Source organism: Aulonocara stuartgranti, assembly GCF_965226115.1.
Source record: "Aulonocara stuartgranti genome assembly, chromosome: 3".
In the NCBI taxonomy this organism is placed as follows: Eukaryota; Metazoa; Chordata; class Actinopteri; order Cichliformes; family Cichlidae; genus Aulonocara; species Aulonocara stuartgranti.
Genome location: NC_138941.1, coordinates 51,208,692 through 51,234,560, shown reverse-complemented (window position 1 = coordinate 51,234,560; position 25,869 = coordinate 51,208,692). Strand labels below are relative to the sequence as shown.

Sequence of the window (25,869 nt, the reverse complement as noted above, 5' to 3'; positions counted from 1 at the left end):
TTACTTAATTTTAGATCATAGCAGTGAAAAATCAGGTTCAATTTTTGCTTTTAAAATCTACTCTTAAGTTATTTAAAGAACAGTGAAGACAAAACTTCATTCAGCAGATGAAATTAAAATGTTCCAGAAGTTGTCAGTAGATGTTCATGTTGTGCCAGTAGAGGGCGCTGCAATTGCACCAATCTGTGGTTTGCTGCTCATGAGTCGTATGATCATGTCTTGGGGCAGTCCGTTGGATATCAGCACATTTTTGATCTACAGAGAGGGAAAAATGAAGACAGATATTCTCACTGATTTTTATTATACATGTGAGGGTTCTTTAGAAAGAAGCAGCAAAGGTTTTAAGAAACTGTGCTCGCATAAACAGTTTTTATGATGAAGGGTGTGCCTGTGTGGTTTTGCATGTCTATCATGTGTGAACAGTTTAAGATATGACCCCATACAGTCATTTCTCCCAGTGGGGTACTGTAGACCAGGGGCGTCAAATTCACTTTACATCACATTCACTTTCATCTAATGCGGGCCGGATCAGTGAAAATGTCGTGTTTACACTGTGTTTCTTATTTTCTTCATGGTTATTTCACTGAGTTTCATATTCTTTCAGTTTACACAGTGTTCACAGTCTTCGTTGTTTTCTTAGTTTCGTGTTATGCTACTGCTTACAGCCAAATAAAGGCTCGCCTTTTGTTAACTCCCACAAACTCCTCTCTGCGTCTGCTTCTGAGTCTTAAAAACAAACAGACCGGCGTACCCCCGCTGTGACAGCAACTCTGGTTTCTGTCAGTCTAAAAAGAAGTTAATTATTTTATTGGTTTTTTTGGATGATAAAAAAAACAATGCAGTGATGACAAATAAAAAAATTGTTAGCATTTCTGGACTTAAATTGGAAGAAATAACAACTCAGTCATAGAGTGGCAGACCATGTAAATGTACAGAGCAGGGTTATCAGATCAAATCAAATCAAATCAAATCACTTTTATTGTCACATCACATGTGCAGGTACATTGGTACAGCACATGTGAGTGAAATTCTTGTGTGCGAGCTTCACAAGCAACAGAGTTGTGCAAAATACAATAATGTAAACAAGCAAAATACAAGAATGGCTACATCTGAAACTAATAAATATATGTACAATATATAATAGTATATGCATTTCTGGATGTGTATACTAAATATTTTTCTACGTGTGTGTGTGTGTGTGTGTGTGTGTGTGTATACACATATTTTACAAATTACATAGAATAAACAATAAATAAAATATATAAAAATATACAGAGTGAGACATGTGCAAAACAGTGGCATTACTGTACAGTATGGAGTGCATAATGTTAAAGTTCCAGTAGTGAAGGTGAGGTGTCTATGAAGTGTTCAGCAGTCTGATGGCCTGGTGGAAGAAGCTGTCTCTCAGTCTGCTGGTACGGGACCGGATGCTGCAGAACCTCCTTCCTGATGGAAGTAGTCTGAACAGTTTATGGCTGGGGTGACTGGAGTCCTTGATGATCCTCCCCGCTTTCCTCAGGCAGCGCTTCCTGTAGATGTCTTGGAGGGAGGGAAGCTCACCTCCAATTATCCGTTCAGAGCACCGCACTACTCGCTGGAGAGCTTTGCAGTTGTAGGCGGTGCTGTTGCCATACCAGGTGGTGATGCATCCAGTGAGGATGCTCTCAATGGCACAGTGATAGAAGGTCCTGAGGATGCAGGGGCTCATGCCGAATCTTTTCAGTCTCCTGAGAAAGAAGAGGCGCTGCTGCGCCTTCTTCACTGTTTTGTTTATGTGTACTAACCACGTAAGATCCTCAGCCAGATGTACACCAAGGAACCGGAAGCTGCTCACTCTCTCCACAGCAGCGCCATTGATGGTGATGGGGGTGTGTACTTCTCTGCACCTCCGGAAGTCCACTATCAACTCCTTTGTCTTTGCGACGTTGAGGGTGAGATGGTTGTCTTGACACCAGTGGGTCAGGGCGCTGACCTCCTCCCTGTAGGCCGTCTCATCACCGTTGGTGATAAGACCCACCACTGTAGTGTCGTCCGCAAACTTCACAATGATGTTGGAGTTGTTAGTGGCTGTGCAGTCGTAGGTGTAGAGTGAGTACAGGAGAGGGCTCAGTACACACCCCTGTGGAGCACCAGTGTTCAGTGTGATGGGGGATGAGGTGATGCTGCCCAGTCTGACCACTTGGCGTCTGTCAGACAGGAAGCTAAGGATCCAGCTGCAGAGGGAGCTGCTCAGTCCTAGATCCTGCAGTTTCCTGTCCAGCTTCGAGGGAACGATGGTATTGAATGCTGAGCTGTAATCTACAAACAGCATTCTCACATACGTGTCTCTCTTCTCCAGGTGTGACAGGGCAGTAGTGTCAGGGCTATGGCATCATCAGTGGACCTGTTGTGGCGGTATGCGAACTGTAGAGGGTCCAGTGAGTCGGGTAGTGCAGAGCAGATGAAGTCCCTGACCAGCTTCTCGAAGCATTTGCTTACGATGGGGGTCAGGGCTACAGGTCGCCAGTCGTTCAATGAGGAGATGGTGGAGGATTTGGGTACAGGGACGATGGTGGCCATTTTGAAGCAGGCTGGGACTACAGACTACAGATGCTGAAGCGCATAGTGTTAAAGGGACTGCATTAACATCTGCACAAAAACTGTGTACCTGGAGCTTCATGTCATGGGTTTTCTTGGCAGATCAGCATTTCTAATGCGTTAGTGACCCAGTGTTTTTGCCCATGTAGTGTAATAAGGAGCCTGCCCTCATTCCCTTTATCATTATGTGTCAGTGGTCATAATAGGTGTGTTTTAACTCAGACCACCATCTTTTCTCTTTTTGATAGATAAACGAAAAACAGAAAGTAAAGCAAAGCTCAAAACACAGAGTTCCCAAACTGGATATATATACCTTACATGGCCAACACTATTTTAATCTTTAAAGCAGGATCTTTTGTTCTTTATATGCAGTATTATAGCAACCTGTGTGCTGAGTCAGCAGCTTTGTCAAAATGTCAGAATTTGGCACCCTGGGAATGAGAATGAGTTGGACAGTACAAGGATTTTAGAAATTAGAAGGACTGAATGGGCTCTGAAACAGATCCAAAGACTCGTTTACAATTCAGCCAGTAGCGTTTTTAGTGGGAAAAACGTTTCATCCAAGTAACTTTATCGGTCACTTGGATGAGTGAACAGGACAGGGAAGAACGCTGGTTTGAGTGGGGAGTCAAGGAGGTCTTTTATATGAAAAGGGAAATCTCTGAAACAAGGAGATCTTACATCATCATGCAATCACAGCATCTTACAATACTGTGATTACAGCCATTCCCCAACTCTCTGCGAATGGTACTCGTATCCATTGATCAATGAGCATTAATCAGTGGTTGTTGATCAATGGTAACAACAATTTGCATATTAATGATCAAGGAACTGACTAGAGGTGGCACGATACCACTTTTTAATGTCCGATACCGATTCCGATATCATAAATTTGGATATCTGCTGATACCAATATGAATCCGATATTTTGTAATCAATAAAACTTTTTTTTATAAATATCTTGCTGCATTTTGTAAAAGTTCATAATCAAGTTTTAAAAAACAAGAGACTGAAGCTATTCTGTCATACCTGTATGCAAAAAATACACTGCACCCAAAACATTTTATAGTTCAGCAATACTGATCAATCTAATAAATTTAAACCTACACCATCCCCCCTATTGTGGTATTTTAAAGAGTACTTAGTGGAAATATTAAGCAACCTAACTAATAGGGTTGCCAACTCCCAGCAAAAATATTAGGGAACCACCCCCCGCCCTCCACCTCATGATGCTTAATTGACTTTAACTTTAATTTAATGCAAGTGTAAGACAAATGCACAGAAATCAATTATTTTTCTACAATAATTAAATAGATTCAACATCTTTCTTCAACAGAATTGCAGACTTCACAGATGGTACCTTCCCAAAGGAAAAAGTACTATAGCTTACTAAGGTGTATATATGACTTATTACTTACCATATACAATAATGGATTTCTATACATTTAATGAGATGACCACTTTTGTTGTAAGATTCAGATAATTATTTATTCAAAGTTTTTAAATGACATAACAAAGAAGAGTATTTCTTTGTGCCCCCCTCTCCCTGTTAGGACCCGCCCCTGCACAGTTACCAGCTGTCAGCTACGTAAAAAGGGAGCCCGGTGTTATTTGTCTCTCGGAAACAGTTCATAACTTCCCTTCAACACACCTGTTCAGCTCTGATGATTTAGTAAGGACATCTCCTGGTTTTATCTTTAGGTTTCACTCTCACTACATATCCAAACGGACATCATGACCAGCAGCTTTTACAGCTGTGGCTCCAGCAAACCTCAGCTGATTCTAGAAAGTAATATTAAATACATTCTAACAACAGCTTATCACACTTAAACGTGCTGCTGTTGTTTATCCGCTGGTCTTCTCTTTCTAGCGCAAAGTGGGCGATAGACAAACAAGAAAGACGGACTTGCGGCAGAAAAGCCGATCAGCTGATCATTGATCAGTTTCATGTTTGAAGTAACAGGAGAGGGAGGGGGAGAGAATGAGAGAAGTAGATGCAACTGCGCAGCAAAGACAGAATAACTCCAGCTTTGTGTCCTATTTTTTTTTTTTATTCTAACTGAATTACGGGAAAAATCGCTTCCCTTTCACCTCAGTATGGAACTCCAATGGCCAGTCCAGCTGAGGCTCAATATCATTTGTTAAGCTTAACGTGGAAATACTGTGCAAACATTCAGGGAACTTACACACTTGCTTTACTTCTCTGGGATAGTTTTCGCCGAGATGAAATGCCGCAGTTAGGAAGCATGTAGCGAGGCTCCAAGTGCTCCAACAGACCGACAGGTCTCGCAGACAACAGCCGCTCTATCACGTGACACATACTGCGCCGATGCGCCGAGCTGGGTTACACCAAGTAGCGCGTTTTGTGAGGCGATTTTGTGATACTTTGGATCGGATTACATTTTTTATGTATCTCCGATATCCGATCCAGTAATTTAGGTCAGTATCGGACCGATAGGTAATATCGGATCGGTCCATCTCTAGAACTGACCTCATATCCCGTTGTTATCCAGTTGTGCTAATCATGCAAATGTATTGTTTATAAGGTTGGGGAAACCTGGAGTCAGCTGAGCCTGAAGAAGTCACTTTGACGAGTAATGAAACATTTGTTCCACTGAAAACGTTCCGGATAAACAGAATCAACTTTGAGATTTCCTTACCTGAGTGATTGAGCATGTTTCAAGACATATTAGCCCTTTAAAATTTGAGCCATGAAATAACTGCAAGACATCTTAATTTTTTTGATAATGGAGTGTTTGCTGAATCTTTAGACAAAATATATAAAAATCTATCAATTTTTAATCTGCATATATACGAGTTTTAATTTGTATCATGTTTGCTACATATGCCATATTTTTGCAATTTAGTCACTAAAAATGTGTCACGCAATTTATATAATTTTTTGAGGATAAAAAAAGTCAAGCTGATGATCTAGAAGTCTCAAAACACATGTATCAAAGACAATACCCTGGGCGTTAAAGGGTTAAAGGGTAAATTTGAACAAACACGTTTATAGTCGAAAGGGTTAACGGTTTTGATGCTTCCTTAATTTGTTGTCGATCAGCTGTTTCCATACAGTCCATATGGTGCAGCTGTTTGACTCTCTGATGGGATTTCTGAATAAATACAAATATACTTACCTGTGTAAGTAAGTAATTTCTATCAACTTTTGACAAGTCCACCAAAGAGGTAATCTTCAATTTGAGAACATCTAGAAACACAAAGACATTGTCATGTATGGCTGTGTATGCTGGGGAAAAAAATCCACAAAATAAACTTACGAATAACAAACCAAAACTTGAACATGGAAACTAAGAAGTAAACATTGGAAACTAGAAACAGAAGCACTAGGAAACGAGGAGCATGAAACTAGCAACGATGGAAACAGAAACACAGAAACTTAGAGACATGGGACGACGCGATTGACTGGAGATGCACAAACAGAGGTCAAGGAGAAGAGACAGGAACTGTGTAACACAGGTGAGGCAACAAAACAATACCAAAGAACTAGAAATCACCAAAAACTAACTAAAAGAAAGAACATCAATAATAAAAACATAAACACTGGGTCGCCAGACTCAGGACCATGACAGACATGTTAGAATCCAATAGAAATCACTGTACTCTATTCAGTTCTCAAAGTTTTCAAGCAACGTCAAGTCTGTTGATGATTTTTTAATTCAGACCAAATACATTTTTTCTTTTTTGTGTTAGCAAAAAGAAATATGCACTGTGAATTTTAAGATGGTGGTGTAAAACTCATGTCAACCATGTTGTCCTACATGAAACATTAAGGTCCTGTGTTTGTCCACCAAGGCTTAGTTAGCTTTACTTAATCATCTATTTACTTCCTGCTGGCATTTTCGATCATCATTCTATATTTCTTGCTTTGCTGAGTTTGTTCACTAGTTCACACTGTTGATTGCAAAGGCAACCAAAGGCAACCATTGGGTTTTGTGGCCTGGTGAAAATCACATCTTATCACCTGATGACTTTATTTTGGACTTTGGATTTTGTATGCAGTTAGTCAGTACTGCAAAATTCACTCAATATACCTCAAAAGTATTTTGCTGGTTTTACAAATTAAGAATTGAGAGTATTGTGTAGTGATATAAAATTGGCATAATAATATGAAGTGAGAGTAATATATCTTGTACTGAGACAGTGTAAACATCATGTCATTTCATTCATACTCACAAGATGGTTCACTGGGTGTAGTCGTTTCGGGTGTTGTGGTTATTACTGGTCCTGTAAACAGTCAGAATTAGACCTTATAACTCTGTTACACTGATCCAGTAAATTAGATTTAAAATGTGGCTGAAATGGTGACGGACTCTACTCACCTTTTACAACGGTCACAGTGACACATCGAAGCTCTGAGTGATACTTGGTCCCACTGCAGAAATAAGTCAGTGCAATAGATCTGTTATTAAGAGTACAAAATGATTCTTTCTGTAGTTTCACATCATCTTTCCTTTTCAAGTATACCAGTATACCTCTCCAATGATCATGCTTACACCACCCAAAAACAAGTATAAGCAGAAAAGTTGACACAGACACACTTAACAGTAAAGAGAAATCTGAGAATAAAGAGAAATCTGATGATTTGATGTTTTAAATGTGATCAAAATACAATAAATATGACAAAAATCCGACTTGTAGTCTGTTTAGGAAATACCTTGACTGAAAGATGTCAAAGCAAATAATAATAAAGTCTAATGTTTCATTATACAGGCGTCTGATTCCATGATAATTTGAAGTACCTTAACCACTGATACTTTGTATCTTAATTGAGCATGCTTTCATAACATTTTTTTCTTAACAATCCAGCAACTTTCTCCTTGTTATTCCTAGAGGTACTAATTTAGGACAACCCCGTAAGTTGGCTCAGGTGGTACAGCAGGTCATCTACCAATTAGCAGGTTGGTGGTGGATCAATCCCCAGCTCTTTCTGTCCATATGCCACAGTATCATGATACTGACTCAGCACTAGGGCTGCCACGATTAGTTGACTAGTCATGATTACGTCGACTATCAAAATTGTCGATGACTAATTTAATAGTCGACGCGTCGTTTGAAATTTTTTAAGCTCCCAAAAGACGCAGGAATAAGTGGTAGGATTTAAGAGTAATAACGGACTGAAACAGAAGATGGCAGCACTACATGTACAAGGATGCCAGCTGCCGTTAAACCCCGAAGAAGAAGCTGTGTCCCAGAATTCATAGCGCAGCCCAGCTCAGTTTCCAACAATGGCGGCAGCTAGTTAGTTTTAATATTACTCTTATTATTCTTTCTGGGTCACAGAATACACGTTTAACATATTTTCAGGCGAGAATGTAGCTGTGTAAACCTCAAATATCTGCTCAGTTTATCAAGACACCACATATGTCTGTGAAGGTTCTCAGTCATCCAGATCATCGTAGTCAAAGGAGCTTGCAAAGAAAAGCGTCTGAACTTCTTTAAGTTACTTGAAGATGTTTCACCTCTCATCCGAGAATGATAAGGTTTTCGCATGATAAGGTGGGGCCAGGTTTCACAATGAACTCACCCGAAACTCTGGCTGATTGGGACCCACATCCAGTTTCACACCTTGGCTCAGGCGATTAGAGGATCATCAGGGGGTCCTTTTGTCCCTCTGTGGGGGGTTACTCCCACTAGGTTTATATCTGGGACTCTCCATTTGACCTTAGAACTGAAGAAGCTTCTCGGATGAGAGGTGAAACGTCTTCAAGTAACTTAAAGAAGTCCAGACGCTTTTCTTTGCAAGCTCCTTTGAAGACACTACATATTTTCAAAAGCGCTCAGACATTTTTGGAGACGTCTGTTACCCACCACCTCGATAGCTAGCCGGGGTTCAAGGCTCACTAGAGCCGTGAGAACACCAGACTCCCGGCAAATCGTTTTCAAACCCACCGCCGTCTTTCGCTACTCATGTTAAACATGATATATAAGTAGGGTTGCCAGCCGTCCCTTAAAAAACAGAATCGTCCCGTATTTAGAACCACTGTACTTTTGTTTCTAAATACGGGATGATTCTGTTTTTCAAGGGACGGTAGGCAACCCTACATATAAGTCACTTAGATAGCTTAAAAATGTTATTGTTTGGCTTTTTTCAGTATTCTCTTTGTTCCTGGGTAAATCGGTTTGGCTGAGATTAAAGTTATCATTTTTACGCAGCTGAATAAACGTCAAGCAGACAACTGATTATCAGAAGTGTGAGATGCTCGAGAATATACTCCAGTGTCCTGTTATATTTTAGATAGCCAGGAGCAGACGACTGAGTTTATTAAACTCCAACGAAACAATCTGCAAATTTCATCTTGTCTTTATTTTTAGTTAGCACATACCTTAAACACTTAAAGCTGTAAGCTAATGATAGTTATATAAGAGCAGGTGCATGCTGGTGCAATAAGCTGTACGTTTTACATCCAATGGATGCATGATCTGATTAGTCGACTAATCGCAAAAATAATCGGTGACTAGTCGACTATCAAAATAATCGTTTGTAGCAGCCCTACTCAGCACATCCATGTAAATGTTAGATAGAAAGTAATTTAGGTACAATATGTTTGTATAACACATGTCTGTCTGTATGTGTGATAGGGTGAATGAGACTTGTACTAGAAAGTGCTTTGAGTGCTCAAAATTGAGTAGAAAGATGTTATATTCTTCTTGTTTTAGCTGCACCTTTTACTACAGCAGAAGATTTACATTCATCTCACTCTGTTTCTAACATCCTCATCTGTCACACCAACCCTTTGGATGTCCTCCTTCACTATATCAGTGAATCTTCTTAAGTCTTTTCTCTCTTCTTCTCTTTTGATTTAAAGTCCCCAATGAGCATCATGATCCTCTACCCAGGTTCTTAGTGTCTTTTCCATTTTTTCTCTCTCTTGTTATCAGCTTTTTGGTTTTCATTTTGCCTTCTGCAATTGTAATCTCAAAAGACAAAAAAATATTTGTTGACTCAAAGGAGAGCTAACTACCTTTTAATGATGGAACAATCCTTAAAACAGGAAACTTGTAAGGCAACAAGTTAAAATTTTACTTTGAAACTTTTTCATTTCAGGAATTTCGAGCCCGTTCTTACTCCCGAGGCGTAACATGCGGATGTTTTGTCACGTCCCGCGGCGTTCCTGAGGAACGCGAAAGGGTTATGGCTGAAATCCAATGCAATGACGCTCCTGCGGTAACAGACGTTCCAACCTTGTATTCCAGCCCTAAACCTAACCTTATCCCTAGCCCTAACCATAACCTTTTTCCTGACATTAACCAGGACTTTAATGATGTTAAATAGTGTGTTTCTAAGCGATTTGAAGAAAAAGAGCGAACATGTGTAGATTGAGTCCATACGGTTCTGATATTTCCTCATTTTTCCGAGGTCATCATTTAGGAACGTGGTGGGTAGCCGAAAACGTAATATGTTGACGATTTGTCACCTAGCGTAAAATGTTACGCTTTGGGAGTGAGAACGTGTTGGAATTTCAACTGCTGCAACTTTCTACAGAGTCAATTACATGAAACATGAGACTGACCGAGAAACTGCCTGGACAGCAAAACAGATGGGGAGGCTTTGTCCTTCTTCGCTTTCAGATGGTGTCCATCTCAGGGTGAACTGTCCTGGTCCTGATGGACTGCTGATTAAATTGTACGGCCCACTGTAGAGCAGCTCAGAGACCCTTCAACAAACAAAATCAAAAATTCATCAACTTGTGTGTGGGTTTTTTTTTTGTTTTTGTTTTTGTTTTTTTCCAAAATCTCCACATCTGCAAAAAGAGCATATTTCTTTTGTTTCCCAACTAAAGCACAGATTTTATCCGGCCATGTTTTATTTCTCAAACCAACCAACCTTGGAAGCAGGGGCGCTTTTAGCCCATTTTTAGGGGTACTGAAGCACATCAAACATCAATCAATCAAGACTAATGTTGGATCAGTGTTTCAATATTTATATCTTTTATTAGATGTTCATGTGGTTTACTTTTGTATTACCTAATCTTTTTGCATTCATGTCCTTACATCTGTGTGGCATTGGCTGTTTTATTTACTGTGTCGTCTAACTTGACTTCTGACTGTAATCTTGTACATCAGCACTGGAGATTTGTAATAATAAAGATCATCTCACATATGTAACCTGATAACCTGAAACATATGTCAAATTTGCATGTCACTCATTTCTCTTAGATTAATGACTTTGAGGCCTATATTTCATATCTACCCATAGGCTGCTCTGAATATAATATTTAAACTTTTATATATTCAGACAAAGTCTTTAACTGTGTTTTACTTACGTGGAGTTAAGTGCCTCTGCAGTGATGTGAATTTCCAGAGTCTGACTGACATTGTTGTAGAGCTGAGCTCCGTTGGCTGGTGTTGGAGGAAGAAACTTGGGCAGAAAGAGTCCTGCTGTGCAGGATGGCACTGCAGGATCAACTGGAAGAATACAGAGAAATTAAGGTGATTCTCACAGGATGCAAAGATGATCCACAGTAAAATATCTGCTGGACAGATTAATATTTGTTGGTCCAGAGAATCAGTCCTGATGACACTGGTGGTCAAACATCTCTGTACATCAGGCCGAGCACTAAGTTCATCGTCAGCAGCTCTTTAGTGCTTTCATTGTAAGATAATGAAACGTATATTGGTACCTTTCAAAGCAAACTGAATCGGTATTTTGCTGATGGCATCGTTGGTAGTTATTGTTGTTTGTGTCCCGTTGGTTTGAGTCAGAGTGATGGTCTGTCTGGGGAAGTCCTCCATCACCAGCTGTACTACATACGAACCTTCATTACTGCTGTTGGTGGGGCTGAATGACAGAGTACAAGACGACTGCAAGAGGACGAAAATGGGCTTGAAGTCAAAATAACCAAAATGTTTTCTGTTGCAGAAAAAACAACTTTTTTGGGCAAACTTTCACTTTTGCAAAATAAATTGATCTGAACTGTAACTCAGTTAAAACCATTTAATCACTTTCTGTGCAAAATGTTTGCTTGTCTCATCTGACATGAGAGTAACAGTCATTGCTCACCGATGAGAGGCTGAGGACAGAGGGTGGAGTGCAGGGGTTACACTCTAAGAGTGCAGAGTTTCCATATCTGCATTTAACTTCGTCTCCATCAGGGTCAAACATCAACAGGCTGAAATCTCTCTGACAGTTTGAAGGAACTCTGAGAGAGAAACAAAGATTGTAGCTCTATTTGCTGTATTCATTTTAATGTAAAGAACATTTGATAAATACTTTGTTAAATACATTTTAATATGAAAGGGATGAATGTAAAATATGAAATATATAAGAATACAAACATAGACACACATTAAGTGGGCTTACCCCACAGCTGGTAGGATGGTGGTCTGAGGTGATGTGTTGGCTTTGCCGGTGTCGGACCGGTTCCTCAGTTCCACCCGAGTCACAGCTCTCCATGATGAAATGCCATTTTTGACGTTGGATATCCATGCACTACCCTCCAACCTTGATAGAAAATTCAGTTTTCTAAGTCTGAACATAACATGTTTTAGTCAATTATTAGTTTACCACGAGTGACCCATTTTTGTCGCCCTTCAGTGACAATTAAAAATTGTTTTTACAAATGACTTTTTCCTGTTGTACACTCACCGAAGTTCAAACGGAGCGTTGCTGGGAACCTGTCGAGTCATGATTCCCTCTCTCTGACACCAGTCTCCACTGCTCTCCTGTTTTACCACATATAGTGTGTAGGTTCCAGTCCCACAATCACCACTGAGGCAACTCCATGTTTCATCATTTGTGCAGACAGCTGTGTGGAAGTTCAACTTATACCGAACGGTCACCTGTAGAGTTACAGCCACAAAGTGTTTACCTAACATTTTCAAGTTTTCAAGTCTGGAAAATTATTTTAGATAGAAAATGTACGTACTGTGACAGATCCGTTTTCAAAAGTGTCCTTTGGGTAGTAGGTCATGACTGTGCCTAAAAAATGTGAAGCCTGAGTGCCGCAAACCATCAGCAGCACCAACGATGTCGCAGAGAGCAACATGATGAAAGTGTGTGTCTCTGCACAAAGGTAGAAATCACTGACAACACGAATACATGTACTTCCAAAGACAGCCTCTCTTTCACTCTCTGTCCTTTTGTCTGATGTTTTTGGATTAGTTGATTTAGTTTGTAAACATGAAAATTACCTGGAATCAGCAAACACCTATTAGAAGATTACAATCAGATGGTGGTGGGTACTGAATGCACTTGTCTTATCCAACTTTAAGAAACACATACATCAGACTATTTAAAAAATCGTATTTTCAATGAAGTTGTTTTGAATAAATCAAAACTTTCTTAAACTATTTTTTCACATTTGTTTTTATCTTTTAGTTGCAATAGTTCGTCAGTTTATGAAACAAAAGTGATTTCTGTGCACAATAGATCAAGGACCTTTATGCTTCGTTTATGTCTGTCTGCACATTTGGATGCATGTAAGAATATATGCATTCTAATATGCTTTCTTTAAGAGGTGAAACATGCCACACTTAATAAAAAGTCTCCAACATTCCACATACAAGAAGTAATTGTGTAATAATAGTATTGTCTTAATTTAGAAATAGAAACTTGACGGTTGGATTTTATTTTTTCAAGACGTCTCCTGTTTAACTTAGTTGTGTCATCTGGCTTTATACATGTACTGTTTGATAATAATTCAATTCAATTTTATTAATATAGCCCCAAATCACAACAACAGTCGCCTCAAAGCACTGTATATTGTAAAGGTAGACCCTACAATAATACATTCAGAGAAAAACCCAACAATCATATGACCCCCTATGAGCAAGCACTTTGGCGATAGTGGGAAGGACAAACTCCCTGCTAACATGCTAACTGTTAGCAATGCAGAGAGGTCTATTAACACATAGGCTGTATCCCAATTCAGGGTCTGCAGCCTTAAAGGCTGCATTTTAAGGCCGATTACGTCACCGCGACGCGACGAAGGCTGTCCCAATTCGAAGGCTGCTCGAAATGCGGCCCTCAAATGCGTCCTTCATTTCCCTGAATTTTAAGGACGTAGCACTGTAGACTTCGTGGCCCAACATATCCCAGAATGCATAGCGCGGCGGTGCGTGTGGATAATTTTGCCGAAAAAAACGGCGGATGAGGGGCGCCTGAAGAGTAAACTTTAAGTAAGTACTGAATATTATGTCACTTATTTATGTGCAAATGTTTAATAACGAACAACATTAAAACATTACTGTTGGCCACATGTCAGCAAAGTTATGTGACATTAGTGACGTTTGTACTAACTTGGTTTTACAGCCTTTACTTTAAAATATACGCCGTTCAATAGCTGCCCTTAATCTTACAGAGAATGATCAAAGCTCATGTAGAAACAAACAAACAAATGAACAAAAGATTTTCTCCTTCATTTCTGTCAAACAAAGCTGTATGATTTAGTATCATGGTTGCTAGGCAACCTGGGTAGCGCAACGGAGGCTAGACCGTCCCATTTCACAAGCCTCGCATTTCCGGCCTTAGCGGTCTTTAAGTACGCGGCCCTTGAGGATCGTTGAGGCTGCGTACTTTAAGGCTGCAGACCCTGAATTGGGATACAGCCAAAGTGAGTGAGAAAGGTGACTGAAAAGGAAAAACTCAATGCATCATGGGAATCCCCCGGCAGCCTACGTCTATTGCAGCATAACTAAGGGAGGATTCAGGGTCACCTGATCCAGCCCTAACTATATGCTTTAGCAAAAAGGAAAGTTTTAACTGAAACTTAACTGAAGGCTCTCCCTCCCATTCTACTTTTAAATACTCTAGGAACAACAAGTAGGCCTGCAGTGCGAGAGCGAAGTGCTCTAATAGGGTGATATGGTACTACAAGGTCATTAAGATAAGATGGGGCCTGATTATTTAAGACCTTGTATGTGAGGAGCAGGATTTTGAATTCAATTCTGGATTTAACAGGAAGCCAATGAAGGGAAGCCAAAACAGGAGAAATATGCTCTCTCTTTCTAGTCCCTGTCAGTACTTTTGCTGCAGCATTTTGGATTAGCTGAAGGCTTTCAGCGAGTTTTTTGGACATCCTGATAATAATGAATTACAGTAGTTCAGCCTGGAGGTAATAAATGCATGAACTAGTTCTACAGCGTCACTCTGAGACAGGATATTTTCTAATTTTAAAGATGTTGTGCAAATGGAAGAAGTCAGTCCTGCATATTTGTTTAATATGTGCATTGAAGGACATGTCTTGGTCAAAAATCACTCCAAGGTTGAATAATAGGACGAATAGTAAGATGTTCTGGCTTTGCAGAGAACACCTACAATAATTATTTTATCTGAGTTGAGCACTAAATCAGATAAAAAGTCTGAGAAATCAGACCGAAACTCTGTGTAAGGCCCAGGTGGACGATAGATGATAACAAGTAAGACTGGTTTCTGAGTTTTACAGCTGGGGTGGACAAGGCTTTCAAATGAATGAAAAGTCTGTCTTAATAATGATATAATCAGCACAACCAAAACAGACAATTTAAACATAAAATATTAACAGGTTGCCACCAGTTCATCACAAATCATTTAGTATAGATGGTCGATTCACAGACAATACACATTATCTCTGAAATTATATCTGAAACTGTTCTGATGAGAAGTTGAATGGTATTAATCGTATTATTCCTCATACCACAAAATACATTGTCAGAAGTGTTTCTGCTTCTATGCAGTGATTCCTGATGCTAGCTTTTTTGGTCTTTTGCGCAGAAACTGGGAAAACAGCCTACAGGGTGAGAGATTAAATGCAAAGCATGTGGGAACTATCAATAGAACAATGAAAAGCCTCTGCTCAGTACTGAGTAGTAGCCTATCCAGCCACTGTTTTCTTTTTCCAACCTTCTGCCAGAGGTTTCTTCTTGTTAAAAGAGAGTTTCCCCTTCCCACTTTTGCCAAAGTGCTTGCTCACAGCGGGTCATCTACTTGTTGGAGTTTACATGTAGTACTGTCTTTACCTTACATTAAGTTCCCTGAAGTGACTGTTGTTGTCATTTGACATTAAATAAATAAAATTCCATTGTAAAAAATATTCACAAACTCTCACTACACAAATAGTGAACCCAGTTCACACGGGATTTTAGGGTCCCACTCAAGTCCTAAAGGAAGTTACTGTACCATCTTTAGCCCATACTATCTTGAGGATGGGTCCACAGGAAACCTGCTAAGATACCAGAGCTTTTCTGGCAATATGAGAGTCTGTATATCCCCATCGGGAGATGGAAAAATGAATGTGTCGAAGAGGACTTGACTTTACTCTATAACCCTGATAACATCTCTGATAACATGAGTGGTTATCTTAAAGCAGAGAAGAGGGCTCATCTTAAATGATGAGAGTACTGCATCACCCCCTTTATTAGGGAGGACAGGGGGCTCTGACAACTGTAAAATGCTATTTTACAAAAAAGCTCACAATGCAGTTTTACTGTGTAGCCATGTATTATGAGCTTGTTTTTCTCCTGCAGCTGGTATTGTGGTCTCCTCTCTAAATTTCAGGCATTGTTATAAATTTATTATTAAAATTATAAACAGCATTTTCAAAATACTGAAATTTCCTGTTGTTTCTTACAGGAAAGTTTGAAACATTAGTACCATTTCAAAAAATAATTTGTATTTACAAATTAACTTTACAACATATTTCTGTTTACTATGTGATTAACTTAAAGATCTTCTAAGTAAATTATCTCTCACTAATAACTCTCAAGACACAGTGAGGCATAACGGTCCTGCTACAGTTTTAGAAAAATTGATCTATGTTAGATTAACTGATCCAGTAAAGTAGAATCATGTCACATTACAGTCTTAAGCACGGGGAACATTATGCTCAATATTTGCTGTGAATTTCATTTCTAAATAAAGGATTATGAGCATGTTGTACTCACTAAGTTTGCTGTCCGGTCTGGAGAGCTGTTCAGAGAGCTATTGTCAGTGAAGAGCTGAGCTGATGGTAAATAAAACAGAGCTGCTATATTTACGCTGTCTGGCTGAAAATTAATCTATATGCAAAACGTGTAGCCAATAAAAAATGAAAATGTCTTCCTCATCAAGTGCAACAGACCAAACTAGAAAATAACCAACTTTAAATCAAACATTATAGATGTCTGGATGATCTCACCTGGTGAAAGCTGTGACCAGATGATCCATTTGTCTTGAATTAGATAAGCAGTCAAGAAAATGAATGAGTGGAAATTGAGTTATAAACTAAAAACAACAGGTTACATACAGATGCTGTTAGATACTCATAATACAACAGCTTAATTGCAGAAGAAAATTTAATTTACATGCTGTCTTTTTTTAATTTAATTTTACTTTTATTTTTGGCTACTTCAGCCTTTACAGGACAGTACAGAGAATATCCTAACATCACTGTACAATGCTTAGCCCAGCTACTGTTCTTGTCACAGCAAGCAGTGAACAGTGCCAGGATAGTGTTGCTACATGAAGTGCACTTTGCTTCCTCAAATATCATTTGCATTAAATACTCATGAAAATTGCAGATATGATGCTTCTCTGAATTGCAGAATGCTGTTAAGCCACTGACACAATGAGCTGTTTATAAATGTGACGCACACACCAGCAACAGAGACCGAGGTTCAAAATGCAAAATGTGGCTACAAACCCAGCACCACAAGAGAAACTGATAACTGAATGTGTTTCTGTGACTTATGTCTGTGAAGGTTCTCAGTCATCCAGGTCATCGTAGTCAAAGGAGCTTGCAAAGAAAAGCGTTGGGACTAAGTTGCTTGAAGACGTTTCACCTCTCATCCGAGAAGCTTCTTCAATTCTGAGGTCAAATGGTGGAGAGTCCCAGATATAAACCTAGTGGGAGCGACGCAACAACATTGTCATCCCCTATGTATCCCCTGTGTATCAGAAAAACTCAGGAGAGTTTTCTCAAAGCATGAAATCCTGGTGTATTTCAGACCCAGCAACACGCTCAGACAAAAACTGGTTCACCCAAAAGACAAAACTCCTAAACACAAACTTAACAATGTGGTGTATGCTGTACAGTGTAGCGAGGAATGCTCAGACCTCTACATTGGAGAGACCAAACAGCCACTTCACAAGCGCATGGCACAACATAGAAGAGCCACCTCCACAGGACAAGACTCAGCAGTCCATCTGCATCTTAAGGAAAAAGGACAAAGGAGTTTGCAAAGAAAAGAGTCTGGACTTCTTTAAGTTACTTGAAGACGTTTCACCTCTCATCCGAGAAGCTTGGGTTGTGGGTCCCAATCAGCCAGGTCCCAATGCGAATTCCTGAGGTTCCACATGGCCCAGGATGTGAGTGGGCGTTAAGGGGTCTGGGGAGGGAACTCAAAACTGGATTATAGATGGCAGAGAGTTGGTGTCGTAAACCCCCGCCTCTGTTCAAAGATGGTCGCTCACAGTGGACATAGATGGCTTCTTTCACTCCTCTTTCAAACCATCTGTCCTCTCTGTCCAAAATGTGAACATTGGCATCCTCGAAAGAGTGTCCTTTATCCTTAAGATGCAGATGGACTGCTGAGTCTTGTCCTGTGGAGGTGGCTCTTCTGTGTTGTGCCATGCGCTTGTGAAGTGGCTGTTTGGTCTCTCCAATGTAGAGGTCTGGGCATTCCTCGCTGCACTGTACAGCATACACCACATTGTTAAGTCTGTGTTTTGAACAGAGGCGGTGGTTTATGACGACAACTCTCTGCCATCTATAATCCAGTTTTGAGTTCCCTTCCCAGACGCCTTAACGCCCACTCACATCCTGGGCCATCTGATCTCAGGAATTCGATGATAAGGTGGGGCCAGGTTTCACAATGAACTCACCCAAAACTCTGGCTGATTTGGACCCACACCCAGTTTCACACCTTGGCTCAGGCGATTAGAGGATCATCAGGGGGTCCTTTTGTCCCTCTGTGGGGGGATACTCCCACTAGGTTTATATCTGGGACCCTGCACCATTTGACCTTAGAATTGAAGAAGCTTCTCGGATGAGAGGTGAAACGTCTTCAAGCAACTTAAAGAAGTCCAGACGCTTTTCTTTGCAAGCTCCTTTGACTATGATGACCTGGATGACTGAGAACCTTCACAGACAAGGATAAAGGTCACTCTTTCGAGGATGCCAATGTTCACATTTTGGACAGAGAGGACAGATGGTTTGAAAGAGGAGTGAAAGAAGCCATTTATGTCCACTGTGAGCGACCATCTTTGAACAGAGGCGGTGGTTTACGACACCAACTCTCTGCCATCTATAATCCAGTTTTGATTCCCCCCCCCAGATGCCTTAACGCCCACTCACATCCTGGGCCATCTGACCTCAGGAATTCGCATGATAAGGTGGGGCCAGGTTTCACATTGAGCTCACCCGAAACTCTGGCTGATTGGGACCCACACCCAGTTTCACACCTTGGCTCAGGCGATTAGAGGATCATCAGGGGGTCCTTTTGTCCCTCTGTGGGACCGCTGAGTGGAAACAGCTGAGCCGCTGAGCGAGGAAGCCTCCGTAGAGCCAAGGTGGGAGGTGAAGCCGTTGTTGCACGGCAAGGTTGAAGGTCTGGTGAGAGAAGCAGCTGGCGGACGTGCGAGAATTGGGGCAGCGAGGGAGTGAGCAGCCGAAGCTTGGCCAGTGACGCCCACTCTCCGCGACGAATGCTCCGATGCAGGTGAGGCAGCTGGTGGAGGACCGTGGCATCTCCGAGGCCTGCACAGAGCCAGGCGAGTCCCCTCGTTGATGAGTGACAAACTAAAGCCCGTGTTTATTATAGAGAGTGGATGAACAGAACATGAAATGGAGGACGGACTGAATGACTGGCTGGATGGCTGGCTAAAAACACACACAGGAATGACGGCTGTGACAACATCAATGACACGACGGTGAACAAGTGGAAACACAAGAGTTAAATACACAGACTGATGAGGATGATAATGAGAGACCAGTGACTACACAGCTGAACTTAGTCTAACTAATGATGCATGGAATGAACTTACTTATAATGAACATGGAACACAATACACATGTAGACCGGCTGGCACAGAAAAAACAGGGAATTAGAACAAATGAGCCAACTGTGGGAGTATTAACAACTAATAACAAGGATTTTTTTTCTTCATGTCAACAAATATAAAGAATGAAAATACAACATGTATGACAATAAAATACAACATAAAAATAACAAATTAATTGAAAGCTTGTCTATATAAAAATGCATTCAGCTGCTTTTTAAAAGAATCAATGGAGTCAGTACAGCGTAAAAACAATCGAAGAGTATTCCACAACTGTGGTGCCACTTCCTGAAAGGCCCGATCACCACGAGTTTTAAATCAAGGGCGTGTGGCTACCAGCAGTCTCTGATTACCTTTCAGCAGGTCGATATGTATTGGGAAGCTTGACCAGGGACCCTAAAGTTTAGAACAAAAATTTTCAAATGAAACCTAAAATTTACAGGCAACCAGTAAAGGGAGGCTAAAACTGGAATAATATGAGATTCTCTGTTGGTGCTTGTTAAGATTTGTGCTGCACTGTCTGAAGATGATTTAAAGCTGATTTGTTAAAACAAGTAAAAGGACCATTGCAATAATCCACACAGGAAGAAATAAAAGCATGAAGAATCATCTCAAGTTCAGCCTTTAACACCATTAGTCTGAGTTTTGAAATATTCTTAACTGTGTTAAAGAATAACATGACCAGAGGGGCCGATGGCGCAATATGGCAGCCTCGCTTCTGTCAGTCTGCCCCAGGGCAGCTGTGGCTACAACCGTAGCTTATCTCCACTAGTGTGTGAATGTGTGAGTGAATGAATAGTGGCATTGTAAAGCGCTTTGGATGCCTTGAAAAGCACTATATAAATCCAATCCATTATTATTATTATTATTATTATTATTATTATTATTATTATTATTATTATTATATGTTCTTAGTGCTTATTTTCTGATTATATTGTTTTATGTATTTTAACAATAAAGGCCTGTTTAAAGTAGAGATGGACCGATCCGATATTACGTATCGGTATCGGTCCGATACTGACCTAAATTACTGGATTGGATATCGGAGAAAAATAAAAAATGTAATCCGATCCATTAAATATCACGAAAGCACCTCACAAAACTTGCAACACGCCGTAACTCACCTCAGAACGTTAGCACGTTGCAGCAGTATGCATCACGTGATAGAACGGCTGTGGCATGCGGGACCTGTCGGTGGTCTGGATAGCATTTGGAGCTTCGCTAGCAACCCGGCATTTCATCTCCGACAAAGTTATAGCTGAGAGAAGTAAAGCAAGTGTGTAAGTCCATCTCTGAATGTTTGTAAAGCATTCCTGTGTTAAGCTTAACAAGCGACTGCCTCTTCTTGCTGCTACTTCAATCATGAAACTGCTTAATGATCAGCTGATCGTCTCTCTTGTTTGTTTTTGGCCCACTTTGCACCAGAAAGAGGAAACCAGCGGCTGAACAACAGCAGCACGTTTAAGCTTGATAAGCTGTTGTTAGAATTTATTTAATATTACTTTCTACTTGAGGATCTTTTTCTAAGTAGCTGACGCTGGTAACTGTGCAGGGGCGGATCTAGCAAAGTTTAGCCAGGGGGGCCGATAGAGCATTAACAGGGAAAAGGGGGCACAAAGACATACTTTTCTTTCTTATTCTCGTTTAAAATGTCTAGCTTTTAATAAATAATTATCTGACATCCAAAATTTTAATTTGATGTAAAAGGAATAGAAGTCAATTACTGTATATAGTGACTATTAAGTCTAATATATATACCCTAGTAAGCTATACTACTTCTTCCTTTTGTCACGGCGAGTGAGGTGAGCCGTGTGGAGGAAATGAAGGAGGATCCAAATGCAGGCAGTCGTGAAGGTGTAAAGGTGGTTTATTGAACATGAAAGTAAATACAAACGGCAAATGGAGCTAGAACTAAACTATACTGGGATCAACTAAACTACAGAGCACAAACCTTAACGAGAACGACCAGAAGAGACTAACGGCGGACAGCAGGGAGAACACACGGGTGAGACATGGTAGAAACGCAGATGAGGCAGGGTGGAATACACAGACGGACCAGCAACTACAATGACGGAGGACATGACTTAAATACACCCAGAGAAACACAGGGGAATTACACACAGGTGGTGGACACAGCTGGGAATGATCAACAAGACAAGACAGAGGTAAAACTGAACACACTCACATGAGACCCAGACCTTCACAATAAAACAGGAAATGAGAACACCACACCAAGACGCAGACCTGACACTGAGAGACAGACAGAATGACACATGGAACCTGAACTAAACTAAACGTGAGATACAACCGAGAACAAATCCTTAAACATGAAACTCAAATAATAAACATCATAATCATCATCATCATAAACACAACAAGAGAACAAGAAAACAATCCCTGATGCAAACTAAAACCAAAACATAATAACCTCAAACATGGAATAACAAAAACATGAAACTCCACATACTGGGTCCAACGGACCCAGACCCGTGACACCTTTGGGAAGGTACCATCTGTGCAGTCTGCAATTTTGTTGAAGAAAGATGTTGAATCTATTTAATATTTCTTGAAAAATAATTGATTTCTGTGCATTTTTTTTTTCACACTGCATCAAATTAAGGTTGATTACGTCGATTAAGCATCATGAGGTGGAGCGTGAGGGGTGGTTCCCTATTTTTTATTTATTTATTTTTGTTGTTGCTGGGAGTTGGAACCCTATTAGTTAGGTTGCTTAATATTTACGCTAAGTACTCTTTAAAATACCAGAATAGGGAGGATGGTGTAGGTCTAAGTTTATTAGATTGATCAGTATTGCTGAACTATGAAATTTTTGTTTTTTTGCATACAGGTATAACAGAATAGCTTTAGTGTAGTTGTTGTTTTAAACTTGAGTATGAACTTATACAAAATGCAGCAAGATATTTAAAAAACAGTTTTGTTGATTAAAACACATTATATCGGATTCATATCGGTATTGGCAGATATCCAAATTTATGATATCGGTATCGTATCGGACATAAAAAAGTGGTATCGTGCCATCTCTAGTTTAAAGCAAAGCCAGCTGTGAGAGAGAACTAGGTCAGAGGGTGACAGGTCGCCTTAGCAACAGAGGCTTAAGTTAGGGAAGTTTAAAAAACAGGAAGTTTACTGCAGAGATGCAGAGGCATATTAATAAAATACAGGAAACCAGTACAGGGAGAAAAAGCGGAACTAAGTAGCACACACACACGCACATCAACTCAGGCCAGAAGAAGTTATTGTCACGGCTGCCGAGGCGAGCCGTGTGGATTTAGAAGGAGGACCCAAGATGCAGGCAGTGGATGAGATACCGGTGGTTTTATTTACAGAGGTGTAGTGGCAAACAAACAGTGGGGCATAACAAACAACTAAAGACACCTAAACTGGGAGAACTAAAAATAACAGACCTGGGAGCATATGACAACGGATGATGAATAGCAGAGAGACGCAGACGAGGAACAGGACACCGTGGAACACAGGGTAACAGACTGACACGGAGGAACACAGACTGACACGGAGGAACACAGACGAACCGGCAACAGGCAGGAGAACACACAGGGCTTAAATACACACACCAGTAATCAGGGGTTGAGAGACAGGAGGGCAACACAGCTGGGAGGAATCTGGGCTGACGGGACAGGGGAAACGTAAACTGATCACACTCACATATGACACGGACCTTCACAATAAAACAGGAAACTCAGATACATGGAACCAGACAAGACATTGAACTAAACAGACAGATTCACAAACAGATAGGGAGACACCATAGACAGACAGATACAGACACAGACTCAGAGGCAGATCGAAAATAACACAGAACTTAAACAATCATCATCTAGAAAATGATAACAAACTAAAAGCGCTGGGTCACCGACCCAGGACCATGACAGTTATTTTTATCGAAACTATGTGTGACGTGTAAAGGACCAAACTAACACCTGATATGATATACATATTTGGTTTCTAATGCTAGGGTTTTGCAACTGGCTTTGGGCTGTGCAGGTATCTCTCTTCCAGAAGATGATTGAATAAAGAATTATAAATGTTTTGACCACTCTGAGTCGGGTTTTTCTCTGCCACAAAAGAATGAACAAAAATCAGATTTAATAACTGAGATCGAGCTATCAAATTTGACACAGAGGGTTCTACTGTTCGATTTTACAGAAGGCTCTAAGAAGCTGATATGCTGCCTAATTTCTGACATCATATGGTCGGGAACAATAATTAAAGTTTCTGTTTTATCAGAGTTTAGCTATCTTTAGCTATCTAGCTAGCTTGTCTATGTTCCGTTATCTTTCCTGCTTTACTTTGAAGGGTCTGGTGTTCCATGTTCAGTGTGTTTAGTTGTACTTCCCCTGTAGTGTTCAGGTTCATTTGTGTCAGCTGTGTTTCCCCAGGTATTTCGTCTTCCCTAATTACCCTTCTGTGTCTTTATGTTCTCTGTCTTCCTCTGGTCAGTGTTGGGTTGCATTTTTGTCTTGTGTCATGTCTCTCTAATCCTCAGGTTTATTTTATACTTCGCGTGGTCTGCTGGGGCGGCAGCATCTCTGCTGGGGACAGGAAGAGACTGAACAGGAGGTGGTGAGTGACAGGAGAACGGCGGCTAAGCTGTCATCCCTGATGGACAACATCTCCCACCCCATGCAGCAGACTGTGACAGCACTGAGCAGCTCCTTCAGTGGGAGACTGCGGCACCCATGGTGTGGGACGGAGAGATTTCGCAGGTCTTTCCTCCCCACTGCTGTCAGACTCCATAATAAAGACTTTAACTGATCAAGCACACACATCCATACATATGCAATAATACTAAGTGCAATAATCCTTTCTGTCATCGTTGTATTTTTACTCAGTTGTATATAGTATTTGTATTTGTATTCTATTTTTATCTTATTGTATATTTATTTTATTTTATTCTACTGTATATAGTATTTTATTTTATTCTATTCTGTACAGTTGTGTACTGTATTTATTCTTATTGTATTCTAATTTTTGCCTCATAACTTTTGCACTGTCCACTTCCTGCTGTGACAAAACAAATTTCCCACGTGTGGGACTAATAAAGGTTATCTTATCTTATCTTATCTTCTGTTCAGGTTCATGCACCTGTTCAGATTCATGTTCATGTTTTTACAGTGTTCATAGTTAAACTAGTTTCAATTTAGGTCTTAGTTTAGTTTTTTCCCCTAGCTCGCTTTGCCTTGTTTTCTGTTTATGATATCAGCATTAATAAAGGCTTGCCTTTTGTTTAAACCTTACTCTCTCTCTCCTGTGTCTACATTTAGGTCCACACCTCAAACACCCCAAATGGTCTGCTGTAACACAAGGGAGGAAGCACTTTCAGAAAGACATCTAGTGAGTCTGTTGTTTTCAGCATCTACATGAATCTTAAAATCTTCCACTATAATTATTTTATCTGAGCTGTTCCTTGTGTTTTCTAGTTGTGGATAAGCAGTGTTGGGCAAGTTACTTTTCGAAAAAGTAATTAATTATAGTTACTAGTTACTTCTTCAAAAGAGTAACTGAGTTAGTAACTGAGTTAGAAGATTATAAAAGTAATTAATTACTTGAAAAGTAACTATTGCATTACTTTTAAAAAAATGTTTAACCATATGGGGTCCATTTTTAACTGCTTTTGATTTTCCCTCCACATTTTACCCTTAAAAACTATTTACTTTGCCTTGTTTGGTATCATTCTTTTCAGCACAACCTCACGTGTCTGAATTTACAGTTATGTTTTCATTTTGATATACTGTATTAACACAACTGATCTAAAATCAGACAAAAAACATCCAAATAGAAAAAGTTATATTTTTTACTGTAACAACCACAAACATGTTTATTGAATCATATTTCATAACTTTAAATGCAAATGTAAATTGTCAATTTTAAAATCATATGCACAAGTTTTGCAAAGAATAAAGTTATTTGCAGCCATTTACTTTCTACACTTTTTTTTTAAATAACCATTTCAAACTATTTACAGAACAATCAGCTGTTCTTTATTCAATAAGATGCCACACAAATTATTTGTGCCACTCCAAATATTTCTGTCCACTATAAAGGAGAACATCACAGCCTGACACCTGGGGCCTGTTCTTCGTACCTCGCTAAGTAAGTTAGCTGGATTAGATTGTTGACGATTTCGCGTGATCTTGGATCGTTCGGTTCCCCGAAGCTCATCCGGGACTTGCTGTCATAGCAACAGAGCCGTAAGCGTAAACCTGCTCGGGAGCAGGTTTACTTTATGTAAACAGGATTAGATCGCGGCCACGCAGGTATGTCCGCTTCATTTA

The 25,869-nt window shown here is 40.1% G+C and overlaps 1 protein-coding gene across 1 annotated transcript; it reads right to left on the bottom strand.

Annotated features, from left to right (window-relative positions):
• On the bottom strand, positions 1-12,512 carry LOC309703106 (uncharacterized protein; the record flags this gene model as incomplete). The annotated part of the gene is made up of 11 exons (XM_082527817.1): positions 1-255; positions 5,718-5,788; positions 6,775-6,825; positions 6,921-6,973; positions 10,113-10,256; positions 10,866-11,007; positions 11,223-11,403; positions 11,603-11,741; positions 11,903-12,043; positions 12,188-12,381; positions 12,468-12,512. 11 exons carry the CDS (start codon positions 12,510-12,512, stop codon positions 145-147), a joined length of 1,272 nt encoding a protein of 423 aa, XP_082383943.1. The 3' UTR covers positions 1-144.
• Positions 12,513-25,869: the final 13,357 nt, after the last annotated feature.